The sequence below is a fragment of the Anoplopoma fimbria genome, chromosome 16, assembly GCF_027596085.1.
Source record: "Anoplopoma fimbria isolate UVic2021 breed Golden Eagle Sablefish chromosome 16, Afim_UVic_2022, whole genome shotgun sequence".
Taxonomy (NCBI): domain Eukaryota; kingdom Metazoa; phylum Chordata; class Actinopteri; order Perciformes; family Anoplopomatidae; genus Anoplopoma; species Anoplopoma fimbria.
Window position 1 is genome coordinate 16,117,538 of NC_072464.1, and position 16,604 is coordinate 16,134,141.

General features: G+C 39.8%; 1 protein-coding gene across 4 annotated transcripts; it reads left to right on the forward strand.

Moving 5' to 3' along the window:
- The first annotated feature begins 8,446 nt into the window (after positions 1–8,446).
- On the forward strand, positions 8,447–14,664 carry myl1 (myosin, light chain 1, alkali; skeletal, fast). Of its 4 annotated transcripts, none has more exons than XM_054614769.1 (6): positions 8,447–8,681; positions 9,521–9,550; positions 11,715–11,858; positions 13,272–13,445; positions 13,559–13,636; positions 14,132–14,664. In XM_054614769.1, exons 1-6 carry the CDS (start codon positions 8,534–8,536, stop codon positions 14,158–14,160), a joined length of 603 nt encoding a protein of 200 aa, XP_054470744.1. In that variant the 5' UTR covers positions 8,447–8,533; the 3' UTR covers positions 14,161–14,664. The 4 variants fall into 4 exon arrangements, with proteins under 4 accessions (XP_054470744.1, XP_054470745.1, XP_054470746.1 ...); XM_054614770.1 differs by having other exon boundaries at positions 8,534–8,677; positions 9,523–9,550; positions 14,132–14,160; XM_054614771.1 differs by having other exon boundaries at positions 8,534–8,644; positions 9,523–9,550; positions 14,132–14,160.
- Positions 14,665–16,604: the final 1,940 nt, after the last annotated feature.

Consider the following 16,604-nt stretch of genomic DNA (forward strand, 5'->3'; position numbering starts at 1 on the left):
GTTCGCCTGAGTGACTCTTTGGGTAAAGTTGCACAGACTTGAATGAGAAGTTTCCGGATATATAAAGAATGAAGTATTTACACTGTCTCAGAAACGGTACAATAATGCTACGTGTAAATGTAGAGGACAGTTGAGAGAGTTTGTTTTGGGGGGGCTGCCCCTCGCGTTGTCCCCGTTCAACTGAGCGATGTAAATAAAGGGATCTGCATTGGCCGCCGTGGCGTTGTTTTCCTCAACGCATCCAGCGCACAGCGGCCAGATTGGTGTCCAGGAAAAAAAATTTTTTGCCTACTCTGTCAAACAGGGATGAACGGGATCCACATCTGTTTACATTGTAAAACACACATGATGGTAGGTGAGAACAATGAAGTGTTCATCTGGACAAATGAGTTGACCATAGTGTTGAATTTAAATAGTTTATCCATAGTCATTGTTATTGTTTTGTTGTATAAGTTCACCATATATATTTTGTATTTAGTTGGAGCATCATTAAGGCTTACTTGAAACTTCAAGTAGATTTTATTAAATAAAATGTTCACATCATTCTTGATTTTAAACTGCTGTCTTTCATTCTGTTTTTACACTGATGCTATAGGAAAAAAATGCTAAAGGGAATATTGATTACAACTCACATTGAAGGACATTGAAAAGAAACTAAAAGGAAGTGCATGCCGAATGAGTATGAATGCGCCTGCTTGCAGTACACTTGTGTGGAGTGCTTTCAGTGCAACAAACTCTTTACAGGGTTTTTTTTTTTTTTTTTTTTTTTTTCATTTGAGGCCAGTTGCCTGCAAAAGAAAAGGCAAACTGACCATGGACAGGCTGCATGGTGGTGGGATTAGAGTTGTGTGTGTATTTGCTGATCACTGCAAGACTGGTCCTCTGTGGAGAAGGCTGCCTGACTGCCACTATGCTGGGTTCAGCAGTCTGAACAAAGTGGGTGTGAGTAATAGGACTTGTGTGGATCAGGATATACATCCACACTCCAGAAACTGGACTTGGAAAAATAGACTGTAGGCCTACAGTATGTCACTGAATTAACTTACATATGAGTTAATTATCTACTAGTATACTTAATTTCACATTTTGGTATACTTTATTTTGTGTAGGTCCTCTGCAACTTTCTAAACCCCCCTTTGTTAACTTCAGATCACGTTCCTCTTTTCTAAATTCAGTGTCCGCTCTAGTTCAGTAGATCTGTGGAGCTCTGGTGACATCCAGTGGTAATGCATCCTAACAATGTCCAAAGGGATTTTTAGTCAGTTAACAGGGTTGTAGTGGCAGGCTTGATGCATAGGTGACAGTGCAGCTCTACATATACAGTTACAGTAAGGAACTGAGGGGCTTTTTATTTCATTTAGCTGCCAGCATGTATAGCAGAAGCTACAACTGCTTTACAGTTGACATACATTGAAAACCCCCATGTGTATATTTATGTCACACAGAAAGTGCTGCTTTAAAGTAAATTCTATATCTTTATTTACACTACAAAGTATTTATTCTCCACAAAGTACAATTACTCTTATCTTTAAGAAAGACCTGATCAGTGCTGGTCCACAGCGTCCAACAGACTACAACATTTGTAGCAGTGGGCTATTTTATGTTAAACAAAGAAATAAACAGAAGGTCAAATAATTGTGATGAATCATTATTTGTCTATCTAGAAGCTCATTATTGACGTTGATTATGACTCAAAAAGTTATGCCCCCTCAGCATTGGCTTTCTTACAGTCACAAATGAATCATATACAGTGGAAAATTGCTCGGGGGTGATTGGGAGAACCTGAGAAGTCTGTGCAACGTATTTTATGGCCCTTTATTATGGGGAGGGCTGTGATTAGTTGCCCTCTAAAATTCCTCCCCTTATTGGCGAGAGGAGGAATAATGAGCTCCAGTGTCTGTCCTCAGCGGAGAGACCTCACATTGTCTGCGGTTTCAAGAGTGAGTTTCAGATGTTGGCCAAGCTTAGTAGAGGACGTGAATAGAAAGGCAGGCTCACTCACCTTTCTCTGTGCCAGGTTTCCAAGTACAGTCTCGGCCCCGAGATGACAGAAGGAATGAATGGTTGTCAAGGATCTATGATGGTGTTTGTTCAGTACAGGATTAGACTGACAAACCAGTTCGAAGATATTGACACTTATATATATCATTCAAACCAAAATGTATTTGTGTATCATCTTTAGACATCAAGGTAATTCAAAGGGCTTTACTGTCAGGCTGCACAACCAGCTCTGCTCCCAGCAGACCACATGACACATGTGCAATTCAATACACTGTGCAATTATAGCTTTAATAGTTTTTTCTGTCTGTAAATATAATATTTCAGTTATTGTTGATTTTCTGCTGTTTTTTATTGCTTATTTATAATACTTGTTTTTTTATTTCATTTTTATTTTTATCTTGTCTTTCTTTTACTATGTCTCTTGTGTGCACTTTACCCTATGCTGCTGTAAGCCTGCAAATTTCCCCACTGCGGGACTAATAAAGGATTATCTTATCTTATTTTATCTTATCTTTACATTAGACATTAACAGATTAAACAAGAGAATGAAATGTACAGTTTGGGAAGACTTCAAGTTTTCTGTCACAAATGCAAAAAACTGGACACAACGCTTCTTCATGCTTATTTTTGACTCAGTGGTTCATAACGTATCAGCAGATGAGAAATGCATTTTGGCCCTTAACCATTCAGTGCTTGATATAAAAAAAATAATATTAGATTTTTTTATGCTACACCTTTATAGTTGTTTGAACCTGATTTTATTCTCTTATAGCACACTTTAGTTTGACTTTAGATGATTGTTAGCAGTACTAGTTGGTAGTAGTAGTAGTATCATCAGCCATTTTCCTGGACCAGAAGTAAGTCCGGTTCTAGATGGTGAACAACTGATACATTTTAAAATACATATGTAAAATCATTCTCAAATACTTTTAAATGTAACATTTTGTTATTCCATTCAATTAAGGTTTGCATGAATTGACCATCAAAAGGGTCTACAGTGATTTACTCAAGCCCTCGTAATTGTAATGGGAATAACATGTATACTATTATCACCATCTTTATGATTGTACTTTGTGCTCATCCTGTCAACACATGTATGCGCTGTCAAGTAAGAAGAAGACCCCACATATCGTCACCATTCTTGTTTTGGGTGATGGCAACTTCAGCCTCCAGGGTTGTAAAAGTTAAGACATGGTGATCAGCTGGAGAGACAGAAGGAGGAGACTGGATCTTTAGGTCGGCCTTCCTCTGTAGTGAGGTAGTGTCCCCAGTAAAAAGGGCACTAAGTAGCTTTGTTTAGCCTGGCCTCACTTAATTCCCGTGTGGCCAGCGGAGGGCTTATGAGAGAGAGAGGGGGGGGGAAGAGAGCATGCATCGGGCCCCTTAAGGAGTCATGGCCCCCGCTCTTAGAAATCCCAAGAAACTTCACACCTCTCTGTGGAGACTATAAATAGGCTCCATCTGTGCCCCGGGGCTCAGTTACAGCCTCATTCCTTTTGGTATGGTTGGAGGGCAGGGAAGGAAGCACTCTGAAAGGGTTGAAAAGCTGGGGAGTGGACAGCACCAGAGACCAAAGTCGACTCTCTAGTCATCACACATGGCTGAACTCTGCTGCCTTTCTAGTGGCAAAGGAAGCCCGTCGGCGCTCCCTGCTGTTTCCTTCTCTAAAGCAACCCTCTCGACGATCCAATTCCCCATGGGGGCAAAATGCCAGCAACCTGGGAGCATGCAGCACCTTTGGAATCTAACACCACACTGCACTGATCGCATGATATTTTCTCTTCACATGTCATTAATCAGGCTTAACATAGGAGGTCCTAAAGGTTAAGACAGGCCCTGCGTCTTAAAATCAGTGCCTCTGTCGTTTCTCTTTCACAGAATTTAATTGTACAGCTCACAGATTATTGGTTGATGTTTTGGTCCTGGTACTGGTAACATAAATTACATATAGTTCTGACAATTCTGTGACCTGAGGGTGAATTTGAGAGATCACTATGAACGCATTGCAGCAAGCGGGCATTAGTGCTTCAGATCACACTGTCATTCCTGAGAGTAGACAGATATAGGGCCTGTCCTGAAGCAAAACCCCACCCACCCCCTGCCAAAGGACAAAGCTAGAGGGTGAGGAGGTGACAGGTGATAGAAAAGCTAGATCCAAGCATTGTAGTTTGCAAAAGAATATCCCCCAAAAGCCCTTCCTCTCACAGGTATCTACTCTTTAATCTTGACTGACACAATCCAAAAAAAGAATTTGTTGTCTTCGCTGATAAAAAAATCAAGCTTGTTAACCTCATTCTCTGCTTCATTTGAATAACATATTTTTTATCCCAGCGTGTGAGATCTAAGACTGCAGCATCCCTTTCTTTATAGCTGCAAAATCTCTCCAGAACTCTCATGCAAATAAGGTGGAATTATTTAAAAACCAAAAAAAAGGCAGTAGCTGGCTAATAATCGCTTTTTCTTTAAATGCACCCCATTTGTTTTGCTCCCTTCTATACTACACTTTGTTTGTTTTTTCCCATTACTGTTTATTGAAGCTTTAACATCCCAATTTCCCCAAAGTGATCACTGATGTTTCATCTGATCTTATTCCCATCAGGTCTAAAAATATATCCATGATAATGGTTGAAACACAGTCATAGGGGGAGCTACAAGCTGACTAACTTTAAACTTTTGTGTATGGAAGGCAATTTGGGTGCCATTACTTAGCGAGTGCAGAACAAATTATTTCAATTTTAATATCATAATCCTTTAAAAGGCAGTGTGGACTTGCAGCACAAAAACTTCTGTCTCAGCTCTAAATTAAAAAATATGAGTGTTTGTAGAAAAAGGGCAGAAGAACAACACTTTTAGAGCTCATGCTGGCCAACTGTTTGACCAGACTGCCGAAAAAGGAAACAGGTCAAATAAATATCAATAGGTCTGATAGCTGTCATTTATTGACTTGGACCTTAACTATTATATTTATCGACCAGTATTGTTTGAGCTTGGAAAAAGATAGACATTTGCTTAACTTGTGCATTGTACTCTGTGATTAGTAATAACACATATTCATAAAGATGCAAGCCAAATTCTTGCTTTATACCGCTTTGGCCCTTTTTATAAACAAACTTCAGTTTTAATATCACTAATTTGATAAAACTGGGTCTTTTGGGTCTGCTCAAGTATACCTTAAAATCAAACAATGAATCCCTCTCATATGATAAGGTTCATACATTGGAGGTACAGTACTTTCTTTTTTTTAACCATGCTAGCAGCATAGCGTACTTTTGCTAATAATAAAAATGTTAGCATGACACACTAAACTAATGACAATTACCTTGAAAACACTATAGCCTACTAACTAAACATCAGACTTTTCTCTCATTTACTGGTGATTGTATTGCACATAGGTGCCATTCATTCAACTTCAATTGCACATGTAATGAGAGTAGCCAAATCTGGAGCTTGTGTTGCTGTATTTAAATGAACATTTAGCAGACCACTGCTGAACGACAGCTTTCAAATGCTGCTTTGGTTTCTCACAAAATCACAACAAATGGAGTGTTGTTACCCATGCCTCTATCTTAGTTGTTTGGCCAGAGATGTAGGATTTTATATAATATAATGCCACCAACCCAGTTAGAGTGGCTTCACACTGATCCTCACACTGATCTTCACACTGATCTGCGCAAAGCATCGCACAAACCTCCCTTTTTAATAATAATTTGTCTGAAAAACGTATTAAAAGCGTATTAGCAATGTTGATTTGCACGTTTTCGACTGACTTTAATGTTGTTTTCTAGACTAGCAAAGGCTTTACCAAATTATTCTGCCATCATGGGTTGCAGTGGTGGTCACCAAGGATGGTTGTTGAAAGTGATCTGGTCATGGCATGTGGCTCTGTTGAGGCCTTAATTGTGCAGTTGAAGCCCCCTTCCTCCTTTTAAAAGATCTGACCTCACATCTCCAGCTTGACTTTCCCAGAGGCGATGATAAATGAATAAGTAAAAGATTACATTCAGAAGAAGAAGATTGTTTATCTTCGCTGATATGATACTTAGAATGACTCAGTAGCAGTACACTTAAACATATTTAGAAGCCCATTTTTTAAGGTTGCTGGAGCAAACTCCATTGAGACTCTATAGTGGAGCTCAGATTGGACTGCAGCACAGGTGCAAGGACTGGGGCAGAGTTTCTATAGGGGGAGGGGGTAAGGGGAAGTCAGACTTCGGAGAAGGTGCTGTGGGGTGCCTCGGGTGAGCCCTGATGACAGCTGAGGTTCTGAGGCTTTCTCTGGCTTGCCCCCGTGGAGATGGGGTCGCTGAAAGCAGGGGGGTGGTCGCCGTAGGGTGGAGGAATTTATGCAGTTCCTTCGTCACCAGGCCCCGTCATGGTGGTGGGGGCAGGGCTTCACCGCTGGCACTGGGAGATAAATATAGACAAGAATTAAGGAGACAGAATTTGCACCCTTAGCCTTGTCTGGGTTACTGACATCAGCAGCTGAAAGCTCCACAACATCTCCATCGTCCTGTGCTTCTACGTCACATCCGTCTTGGGAGTGGTGGTGGCCGCTCACCCCACCAAAGAAGCAACTAAATTGAACACAGGTGTTGTTCTACCCAACTCACATTGTCAGCGACAGAAATAAACAATGGCTTATTATTAGATTCCACAGACACCTCTTCCAACACCTGTCCACCTAAAGCCTGGTCCTTGGACAGTTTCTCAAGTACAAATTTGAACTAGTTTTATCAGTTGCTCTTTCATAGTTTTTCTTTTCACAAACTTCCCCTTGCATTTATTTCTTCTTATGTTTTGCACACTGTTTGGCAGCAATACTTGTATATCTGAATGTGTGTGTTTCATCACATCACTGAAGCCAGATATAAGATGCTCATACTGAGTAAAATCTTCAAACACATACGTCATGTTCTATATGGCTACACCATTACTTCAAATGCACATATGTTGAGCATCATTGTATACACATTTTATTCAAATTGACCTCCAATTCAACCTGATGTAGGCCAATATATATCATCATTTTTGGAAAGCCTGGGATCTATGCTATGTTTCAAATAAAGTACAGGGCAATGCTTGGCTACACAGCAGTTGGTAAAGATGGAGCCAATGATGAGTTCAGCAGAGTAACAGTCAGATATAAGTTATATGCCATAACATCAATAATATTATGCGGGAAAAAAAAAATAGTCTAATCAAGATTGGGAAAAAAACATAAAAATCATATATTGGCATTTTGACGTTTTGAAACTGTTAAAGCTGTGAAAGTGAGACATGACTCCTGCAGATTAAAGGATAAAAGTGAATAAAATCATCAAATAAGGTGAGTAAACAGAGTTGAGGGGAAGTTGCCCCAAACTACAATACATGTTAGAGCTACACTGATACATTGATAGATTAATAGGCTTAAGAGCCAAGGTAATAATTATGAAAAAGGAACTCATTTCTCTTTTTTTTGGAAACCCTCCTCGACTTATTTCCAGTATGTCAGTCCTGTCCATTCATTAAAAACATAAATCTCTACACGACAGAGACTGGTGTATACCGGAATGAGTAAGATGTGCAACTCCATATTTGATCTGGACCCTCTCTCCCTCTCTCAGTGCTCAATTTAGGCTTTAATGATTCGTTGGGGGCTATTACCGATTAGTGTTATTTATCTCATGGGATTATAGAAGTTGAGATGAACCCAACTGTATTCGTCTTTTAACGTCGTAAAAGTGGATCCGTTGACTTATCGCATGTCTCCAGGTAACCTTTCACGCCCCTTCCCAGTGTTTTCGATTATAGATACAGTACCAGTCAAAAGTTTGGACACACCTTCTCATTCAACTACTTTGAAGAATCTAAAATATAAAACATATTCTGGTTTGTTGAGCATTTGTTTGTTTACCACATAATTCCATATGTGTTCGTGCGTTTAGGGGCGGCTGTGGCGTAGTGGAGAGCAAGGTAGTTCTCCAATCAGAGGGTCGGTGGTTCGATACCCGGCTTCGGCAGTCGATGTGTCCTTGGGCAAGACAAGACTGGATGTTGCATGAATGTTAGTTAGAGTTTGATGGTGGCACCTTGCATGGTAGCCTGTCATCAGTGTGTGAATGATATGTAATATACTACTGATTGTAAGTCACTTAGGATAAAAGCGTCTGCTAAATGACTGTAATGTTCCTTCATAGTTTGGATGTCTTCAATATTAATCTACAATGTAGAAAAAAACAAAATAAAAACATTGAATGAGAAGATGTGTCCAATCTTTTGACTGGTACTGTATGAGGCGTGAATAAACACTTTATGATCCGCAGCCATATTCCATATTTAGAGAGGGCACACACCCCTTCCATCCAGCCATCCAATCCTCAGACAGGGCCAGCGTCGGCGGGGGTCAAGAGGAAAACTAGCCTCATATATATACGCCCCAGAGGTGATCTCTTGCTCCGAGTCCACTCCACTCTGCGCTGCACTCCTTTTGTGTTGTCATCCGAAACCGGGAATTGTCTCTGCACCAGGATCGCCTCTAATATCAACTGAAATGGCACCCAAGAAGGACGTTAAGGCTCCCGTCAAGAAGGCCGAACCCGTCAAGAAGGCCGAACCTGCAGCACCTGCACCTGCACCAGAGCCAGCACCCGCACCCGCTGCTGCGCCGACCTGTCCGCAGTCGACCTGTCCGCAAGTCATTTAGGTGGCTGAAGGAAAACCAAAAATGTAATCACGACAACGATAACACACATACATGCACACACAGCATGTAGGCTGCTTCTTTCTGCAAAGGTTTTAATGGGGATAGAATGACGGCTGCTCAGGAAGAGCTGGGATTCGAACTTTTCCAAGAGTTGCATGACAAAAGTAGACCAACTTCAGTGGTTCCCAGTTTGGGTTCTTCAGGGGTGCCCAGACAGGGAAATAATATTTTTGATTTATATTTCCTACATTTGAAAAGAGGGACATGACAGATGTCTACTTTGAACAAAGGTGTCAATGTATTTACAAATGAAAATGCAGTCTAATTGATCATCATATCCTCATAAAGGATTGGTGGTTGTGTTTAAACTCTAAATTATTTTTTTTTTTACATAAAATAAATCGCATTTATATATCTTTGAGAAGATGCACGATTTAGTCAGTGAGAGTAGCAGCAGGTTTGAAAGAGTAGAGATGACTGGAACCTTGGATAGCGCTCCAGGGTTTAGACCACGCCCCCCCTGGCTCTTTGGATTGGACTAACAGGATAGGGACTAATGTGTGATGGCTATGCAGGGTGACACCAAATGTGGACATGTTAATGTAGCTAAAGATGGACCTCCACAGATCGGATGCCACCATGAGAAGTTAATTTTGGCAAAGAGACAAGTTTAATCCCTCTGTTGATCTCATTCATTAGTCGACATTAAGTGTGAATGCCCGGTTAGGCTGGCCCGCTTTGAATACCAGTGGTTGTGTTGTTTGATTAGATGGCATGTCAAAACTCTTGCATTTGTATTTGTTGTACTAATATGGCTGCTTTGTATTGGATTCTAGATCGATTTCAGCCCAGACCAGATCGATGGTAAGTACACCTCATTTCACCCCTACTACCATGTGACACAACATACAGGCCATAATACTCAACACTTCCTTCCCTTATAAATCTGTTGGCCAGCTGTTTGGACAATTAGACAAGTTTGGACAATTAAATCAAGTTACATTTCATAGTAAAACTCAAATGATGAATCACAAAGAAAGCATCCCATACATGGTGGTCCTTTAAGCAAAATCATAGTTTCTTGGCTGAATGCCTAGTTACATAAAACAAAGTGAAAATCAAGTGATTGTCAGCTGTTGTCAAAGCAACATTTTGAAAGAAATAGCGCATAAAAAGTAATGTACTGTGCATCTCGAGCTAAACATCTGGAGGCTTTCATTCCAAACAAACACAAGCTGATTGTGCTTATTGTCACCATCAAGAGAGGAAAAAACAAATACAGTAAATAAGCTGGTTTCAAGGTAAAAAAAAAAAAAAAAAAAACATTCACACTTGCTGGACACCACTTATGTAACATTTAATGTTTGATAAAAAAAAAAAAAAAAAAAAAAAAACCTACGTGCCAGTGGTCCCATCTGACTCTGGACAGGAAACCACCTGATCAGACCTGTCGTCTGACTGGCTGCTTGTTACACTGCAGTCAGCATTCACCGACAGAGGGTCGTGCCTTTAAAAGGAGGGGGCTCATATTCTCAGCTAAGTTTATCAATTCCAAGGTGGTCTTTTAAAAGAGCCCATAGCACTGCTGAGGGAGAGAGAGAGAGAGAGAGAGAGAGAGGAGACAGCTGCGATAGAAATAGTAAGTGGTGACAGAGTTGGGCAGGAGTCGGTCCATAATATCACAATCTATAGAGACATCTTGCCCTTGTTATACGTTGCCCTTGTTGTATATTTCCTTTGTCAGTTTATAGAGGAGCTGCCTCCACCTGCTGGCAGTCGTGCAACTGCCACAGCTATTCTAATTGCAATGCAACCACTGTCTCCAATTGTGGGGGGAAAAAAACACATTTAACACAGACAACAGAACATGCTAAGATTTATATTTAATGTAAAACAGAACACATGCATTTATTCAAATTACATTTTGTAGTTCGAGCTGCAAAGAGTATTATACCTTAAATTATGTTTATATTGAAAGGTCCAGTGTGTAGCATTTAGGAGGATATATTGACAAAATGGAATATGATATTATTAAGCATGTTTTCTGTAGTGTATAATCACCTGAATATAAGAGTTGTGTTTTCGTTACTTTAGAGTGAGTCGGTAATATCTACATAAGGAGCGGGTCCTCTTCACGGAGTCTGCAGCGTTGCACCACCGCAGTAGCACAGAATGGACAGACCAAACACTGGCTCCTGATTGGGGAATTTTAATTTTCAGCTCAGCCTCTGTAGTTCTACTACACACTTTGTACATGAGAGACATTTCACTCAGTTGCAATACTTCATCCTCACTGCTAGATGCAGCCAAATCCTAACCACTGGCCCTCTAAACTTCATCGTGATAGGACATTGCAGGAAAATGTGTGTATATATATATAAATAAAAACAAAAAAATAGGTGTAAGTCAAGTTTACGGAATAGAATTAAGGGCTGTCTACCTACCTGCCTGTTTACCTATCTACGTATTCTGTCCATTATTATTATGATTATTATGATCATTTTGGGGGAATGGCTTTTGAGGGAGGAGTGATGAAACGATGTTGCCACCTTGGTGACTTTCTTGCTAGATTTAGAGACTTTTGGAGCATCTGCTACTATCATTAAAAAAGGAGTTAGCAACACTGGGCTGGGTTTTTCAGTTTGCTTAACCTTTTTTAAATCTAGCGCGCTTTGCTAGTTTCTCCAGATTACCAACACTGCCTTAAATATAATAATAATAATAATAATAATAATAATAATAATAATAATAATACTTTAATTTTATATAGCGCTTTTCTAGATACCCAAAGACGCTTTACATAGGGCGAAGACAAACAAAACAAAAAAGAACACAAAGGAGCAAACAAAACAAACAAACAGAACATTTTAAAAAAAAAAAGTCCCACAAGCAATATTATGAAAATATAATATTGTACAGAATGATGACATCACACGGTGCAGCAGGATGAACACCTTACAAACAGAAATCAGTGAATGAATACTGGATTCATTAAGGTGTTGATATCCTGTTCTCCTCCACTCTGCAGACTACAGGGAGGCCTTTGGTCTGTTCGACAGGGTCGGTGACAGCAAGGTGGCTTACAACCAGATCGCTGACATCATGCGTGCTCTGGGACAGAACCCCACCAACAAGGAGGTCAACAAACTGCTGGGAATGCCCAACGCTGAAGGTAAGAGATGTTTACAGCATTTGTTTTATCACTGAATTAGTCGAAGATTTTTGTCATTATGTTAAGGTTTTATGGATTAAAAGTTTTTTAGATACTCTTGGGATGTATTGTCATATTTGGAAGGTGTGATTTGATAATATCATGCAAAATAATTTATAAAAAAAAAATGAATATCCCAAATAATAAATTCTTTGTGGGACTTAAAGGCTACTGCAGACTACTAGACATGAAAATAAAAACGTTTTTTGTATGGACATCAGTGTGCTTATTAGTCATTACTGGCAGCACTTTCAAATAAACATTATACCAGTATATAGTATGTAGTATATAGTATAGTAGCTCAAAAGGTAGATTTGTCTGAGGGGATGTTTAGAGTCTGTGCACTAACCAGTTTGTGTTTTTTTAATTCCTCTCTGGTGTTCATGGTGGTGCCACAGCATGAAATTTTAAAGTGGGTATGTAGTAAGAGTAAGAAATTATCAGTAGCTGCTTTTATTAAACAAATGGACCAGATCTTCCACAAAAAATCTTCAGAAATGAAGCAAATACAGAAGGTGCAAAACCTTCACCTTTCCAAAAACAGTTTATTTATTTAGAGTAAATACTCACAGGCTGAAAATCCTCCTTTTGCTGTTATCCAGTGGTTAAAATTGTCACCTTGCTGAATGCGCTGTATCACCATATGAAGTTATAATACTACTACTAATAAAAATAATACATTTTATATGTAAAGTGCATCTAGACCCATAGTGCCGGGACAGATTTACACCAGAAGTAGAAGAAATAACTATAATATTATATATAACATATAACACTATGATATACACTATGCAATGCAACATTGCAGTTGGGTGTAGTCAAATGTGCAAAAGTCCACACCTGTCCATATCCTATACCGGTATATTTAGTAAGGTCAGACATACAACAAATTTGATCTTTCAACACTAAAAGGTCAGTACAACAAAGCCTCTCTTCCATTGAGGAATTGGTCTGGTGTTGTACTGTATATAGTTTTTAATCACACATGTAGTAGAGAATTGTTCTTTATGTGTGTGCCTTTGATATGATCTGTGCAGACAGATGGGTGTAAATCTCTGTAACCTCTAAACCAAAATAGCACCATGATGTTCAATCATTGCTGACAGAACCAGTGCTGTACCTTACTCTGCAATGTGGCACAGTCATAAATATGCATTAGGATTATAAATGAGAAATAAAGAAAAATCTGTGCAAAATGTCTAAACACCTGTAAATAATTATCACCTGTAATAGAAAGGGGGAGATATATATATAATTGATGCTGAAAATATGTTGTCAAACGATTTTATCTATGTGACGCTTGTTGTCTCTAACCTGCCTGTCTTGTTCACCTCTGGATGTAACTGACTGTAATTTATGTCTCCCATCATGCAGACATGGCTGGCAAGAGAGTAGATTTTGAGGGTTTCCTGCCCATGTTCCAGACCATCATGAACAGCCCGAACAAGGCCGGATTTGAGGACTATGTTGAGGGTCTGCGCGTCTTTGACAAGGAGGGCAATGGCACAGTGATGGGTGCTGAGCTGCGTATTGTTCTGTCAACACTGGGTGAGTCAGGCCAAGGCCACTGCTGCATCTCCCTGTATACATACGTGTGTGTGTGTGTGTGTGAGTCACTGTGTGTGTTATTAATATTGGATGTGCTCTGCCTCCCCCTACAGGAGAGAAGATGAATGAGACTGAGATTGACGCTCTCATGGCAGGACAGGAGGACGAGAACGGCTGTATCAACTATGAGGGTGAGTCACAACGTACAACTTTATGACCACCATTTACACCTTAAAATTCAGTTAATTGTAAAATATCTTCTTTGGCTCTCGAGAGAGCTTTACAATGTTAGAAAAAATGAAGCATAAGATAAGGAAAGATGCCGTAACATGGGAAATGTTCCACTCTTTAACTTAATCTCTCAGTTATGAGTCCACAGTATTAATGGAACTGCATTACTAAGTTCCTTGAGTGTCCCTTTAAATGCACAACCTGAAATTGAGGTGTAAACTTTGACTTTCCACATATATTCTAATAAAGTTAATATACAGTATTTTGAATGGTGCATAAACCAGAAAAAAAACACATTTAACTGACTGTGGTCTGTTTTATGTTATTTATAGCTCGGGTCATTTCAAGTCTAACAAATCCTATAATTTATTGGATGATGTACTTCTCCTCACTCATTCATTTTCCCTCTCTTCTTTCCTCTCTGTGTGCTGTTCCTCCCTGGTCTTCACCTGCAGCCTTTGTCAAGCACATCATGTCTGTGTAAGGACCCTGCCACTGTGGCATTGTGTATGTGCAGACCCCATGGTGTCGAGACATCCACTCGCTGTTCCCTGTGCCACCTGAGGAAGCAGGGGAACAAAGAACTATGAGATGTCATTTCCTTCTCCTTTTTTTTCCTTTTGTCCAACTGGTGCTTTTTTTCTCTCCTCCTCCTCCTCCTCCTCCTCCTCCTTCTCCTCCTGCTGTTCGGCAAGCCGCCCTGATTTCCCGCGAGATGTTTTTTTCCTCATCTTCACACAAGTCACCGTGTCTCAATGGGGATTTCTATCATCACTGGTTTTCAAAGTTGAGCGGTGATGGAGGGGAAGGTGGGATAATGATGGCCACCCCCTCCTGCCATTAGGAGTCTGTCTGGCTCTCTAGCTGCCAGTGAAGTGACAAGTCTGGCCCAGGACTGGCCATCAATATGAATCTACTCCTCCCCCAATCCATCCCTAGGTCTTAACTTATTGTATCCTCTGCCACAATAAACTTTTCACAAACTCCCATTATATTTCCAAATTCCTGACTCTATTCATTTTATGCAAATGCTTTTCATAATTTATTCAGGCATATGCATGTTAAACTGTATTGATTAGAGAGCTTTATAGGTGCTGGTAGGCTGATTTTGTTATAGGACAGAGCCAGGTTAGCATGTGCACCACCATTTCCGGCCTTTATGCTAAGCTAAGCTAATTGTCTGCTGCATGTAGCTTCATATTTACCGTACAGGCATGAGAGTGGTATCGATCTTCTCATCTGACTCTCAACAAGAAAGCAAATAAAGCTATTTACAAAAATAAAAAAAATCTGATCATTAATGTGTTGTTATCTCAATAGAAAACAGTACGACAGTATCACTTTTTGTCCTTTTTATTGTCATTAAGTATTGTAATTGGTGTCATATCAACAAGAGAAAAACTGCGTACATCTACTTGACCTTTTAAATACATTTACAGTTGCTGGGGGTGGAGCAGGAGGTGGGAAGGGGGCACACGGAGATGGGGTTTGCAGAAAAAACACAGAAGCAAACAAACAATCGCAGGTGAGGGCAGTTATTGGGCAGGAGGCAGGATATACAACAAATGGTGTCTGAAAAAAGAAACTAGATCACCCAAACACTTTTTTTCCTAACAGATGTAACAGGATCCGAGTTCCCCTCGGTCCGTTTTGTTTTACTTCTTGAATTGTCTTTTTAATGGATTTTTCAAAGTATCTTTTTTTTCCACCCTCATCTCCCACAATTTGCAACAAAACATCCAGGTACAGTAGCATATGTTGCAAAACGGCATGGGATCTGCACCAAACGCACACACAGACAGATTTAAGAGTAGCTGCATCTTCTGCTAAATGTCAGGTCGCATTGGTAGCGTCATCCACTGTGGTGAAACATCAGCCTGTGTTAGCAGAGGAGCATCTGTACTGTTCATTGACGCAAGTTCAATATCTGCAGCTGTAAAGACAAGATACTTTAAGCTGTAGGTTTGTGGAATGAGCTCCGGTGTTTAATATTGTTCTGATGTTTAAACAGGCGTCTATATTGAACTACTGAGCAGGTATACGTGTAGGATGCTCTTCAACAGGACTGAGATGCATTCCTTAGCAACACCAAATCAGCTGTCTGACATTGTCACCAAGCATTACACTGTAAACAACTAATAACTACAAAACATGAACGTGTTTATTCCTTATTCAATAATTGAGGAAATAACTTACTAAAATCATTTTTTTTCGATTACAAAATAGCCTCTTTTGATATTAGAATCGATACATGCTTGTCATAACATGACCTAGTTCTTGCAGTAATGCAATTTTACATGTAATCTTATAGCCATAGTGTCACTTCCTTTTAAAATGTTTTTAGGACATGTAGATGGCAAAGAACTTTGATTTTATACATGTTTTTTTTATATATTTGTTAAATATATTATATATTGGATGACAAGAATGACTTGCAGTAAGGATGCTTGGTTGGTTAGGGGGTTTTGGCGTCCATGCACATTTACTGAGCAAGAACAACGCGTGCTGCATGGTGTGCTGGCCACATTACTTCTTATTTCATGTAGAAAAAAAAGGCTGTAGCTTCTTCAAAACACTGATCCAGGACCAGTTAAGCCAATACCTGGCCCCCCACTCTGTATGTAGCTCTAAATCTAGGACCAGTGCTCAGACTGAACTATTCTACTGTATGCAACATCATTCAAAAAGAGAGAGGCCAACAAAATTAATCAGAAATAGCACATATTTGGAAAATAAAGAAGACCAAAGTACAGTAGCTCCTAATTCGAGTCTCTACTTAGAGTTGAGAGATGGATCTTGAAGTGGAGATGTTTAGAGAGTGTGGTTAAGCTGAGGTTGGCCTCAGAGTGGCAGGAGTGGGCAGAAAAGTTTGAGAGATCATGTTGAGGATGTCTGGGGCTGCAGATCCGGAATCCAGAGAACCAGTGT